The sequence below is a fragment of the Perkinsus marinus genome (genome assembly GCF_000006405.1).
Source record: "Perkinsus marinus ATCC 50983 genomic scaffold scf_1104296968460, whole genome shotgun sequence".
Lineage (NCBI taxonomy): Eukaryota > Perkinsozoa > Perkinsida > Perkinsidae > Perkinsus > Perkinsus marinus.
This window is the reverse complement of record NW_003203137.1, coordinates 1-1677: the sequence shown is the minus strand read 5'-3', so window position 1 is coordinate 1677 and position 1677 is coordinate 1. Positions and strand designations below refer to the sequence as shown.

General features: G+C 52.5%; 1 protein-coding gene and 1 non-coding gene across 2 annotated transcripts; one reads left to right on the top strand and one right to left on the bottom strand.

Annotated features, from left to right (window-relative positions):
- Nucleotides 1–159: 159 nt before the first annotated feature.
- Pmar_PMAR012864 lies at nucleotides 160–241 on the bottom strand. The gene has a single exon. It is a non-coding gene; the product is annotated as a tRNA-Ser (tRNA).
- Nucleotides 242–1106: 865 nt separating this feature from the next.
- On the top strand, nucleotides 1107–1431 carry Pmar_PMAR012863 (hypothetical protein; the record flags this gene model as incomplete). Its single annotated transcript, XM_002768359.1, has 2 exons — nucleotides 1107–1301; nucleotides 1353–1431. Coding segments are annotated over 2 exons (274 nt in total), but the record flags the coding sequence as incomplete, so codon positions are not given.
- Nucleotides 1432–1677: the final 246 nt, after the last annotated feature.

Sequence of the window (1677 nt, the reverse complement as noted above, 5' to 3'; positions counted from 1 at the left end):
ATTTTTTGGGATATACATCAATCGTCATCAATGTTCCTCAAATGTCATGCGCATCAGTTCGTTCGCATCCTACTCGCTCATTATGTCCATCGGAGTCGCTATGAGATTCGAAAACGAGACTGCTCAGATGTCTTGAAAACCCATCCGCCATCAGACATACGACAGCGGCAGGATTCGAACCTGCGCAGGCATAGCCTAGTGGATTTCGAGTCCACCTCCTTAACCACTCGGACACGCTGTCTGGAAGACGCAGAGGATCTCATCTCTACCCATGAGAATCGCCACCCTGTTCATGTTGCTAGGGGAGTGGCTCACAGCATCGCGGAGCACCTCAGCAAGGACGATGATATTAAGCTGACTCGCATTCTTGCATACGTAGCCCAGCGCTTTGACAAGAACGTCGGCGTAGTAATGGTATCGTTCGCACTCTTCGTAAGAGGTCTCTTCCCAAATGATGGCTGCAACGACAGCGAATTCGCTGAAATGGTAGGGCTTATATAGGATAAGAGTCTAGAGGTAGATACATTTTTTGCTAGGTGAAAACCAAGTGCAACTTGGTTTCCACCGCGGTGAAATGCCTCCAAGTGGATTTGAGCTGGGTACGCCCGGTCAGGGCGCTCGCTCATCACGTAGCGTGATCGATTTTGTTCGAAGCCTCGTTGGAAAATGGGACCGTTCGGTCCATAGATTTCTTTTTTTTCCACTCGTCTTCTCTATGGTATTCGTCAGGACCTCCCCGTCTGGTTACGTCCTCGAAGCTCAAGTGAGGCATGCTTGATGGGCTTTACCCCCCGTAGGGGGGACCCCTCCCATTCCTTCTCTTACGTGGATCTCGAGTCCCCCCCTCCTTGCTCTTGGCTTTCGAGCCTGCTTGATCTAGGCCTTGAAGGCCTGGCCTTCGGGCCCTCACTTGTTGGACTCTCGAGTCCTCTTCCTCTTGACCTTCGGGTCATTTATACTCTCAGCCTTCGGGTTCTCTCCATACATTCGCGGCCCTTGGGCCTCTCAAATGCGGAACCTTCGAGTTCTCTTCCTCTCTTGCTTTGCAAGCCTGGGCTGAGGTTGTCATCGTCCCTCTCGGGTTTTTCAGGTTTCATCAGACCTCAATGTCGCCGCCTACAAAGTCTGGCAGGCCACCCAAGGAAGCTCTAGTTCCTACCGAGGCCTCAGGAGATACTGGTGCTCCAGGCAAGCCCTCTGAGGGTGCTGCAGCTGCTGATCAGTCCGGCGAAGCCCCTACGGTCTCTGGTGAACCATCTCAGGATGCGGCGGGCATAGCCGAACTCACTAAGCCTCGTCAGGTAATGCCCCCCCTTTTCTTTTGACTTCGTCGCGGAAGTTGTTCCCCTTAGACGCGCTCATCGTCTCGCTCTTCAAAGATGCGTAAAGAGAAACCCTCAGAGGGCTCGGCGGAAGCCGAGCATAGGACCGGTGAAGAGAATGCTCCTAACTCCTCCTGTTCTCGAGCCGGTAAACTCACTCTTGTGCCGGAATCGTTCTTGACCATTGATCTCAGATGGGTCTCAGAGAAAGAGTCTTCTCGAGAGGCACTTCAACGATATTAGATCCGATGACGATTTTGAGGACAACGAAAGTGACAACGGCAGCAACGAGGGCGACAATGGCAGTAACGAGGGCAATAACGACAACGATGGTGATGACGAGATTGTCGACGAG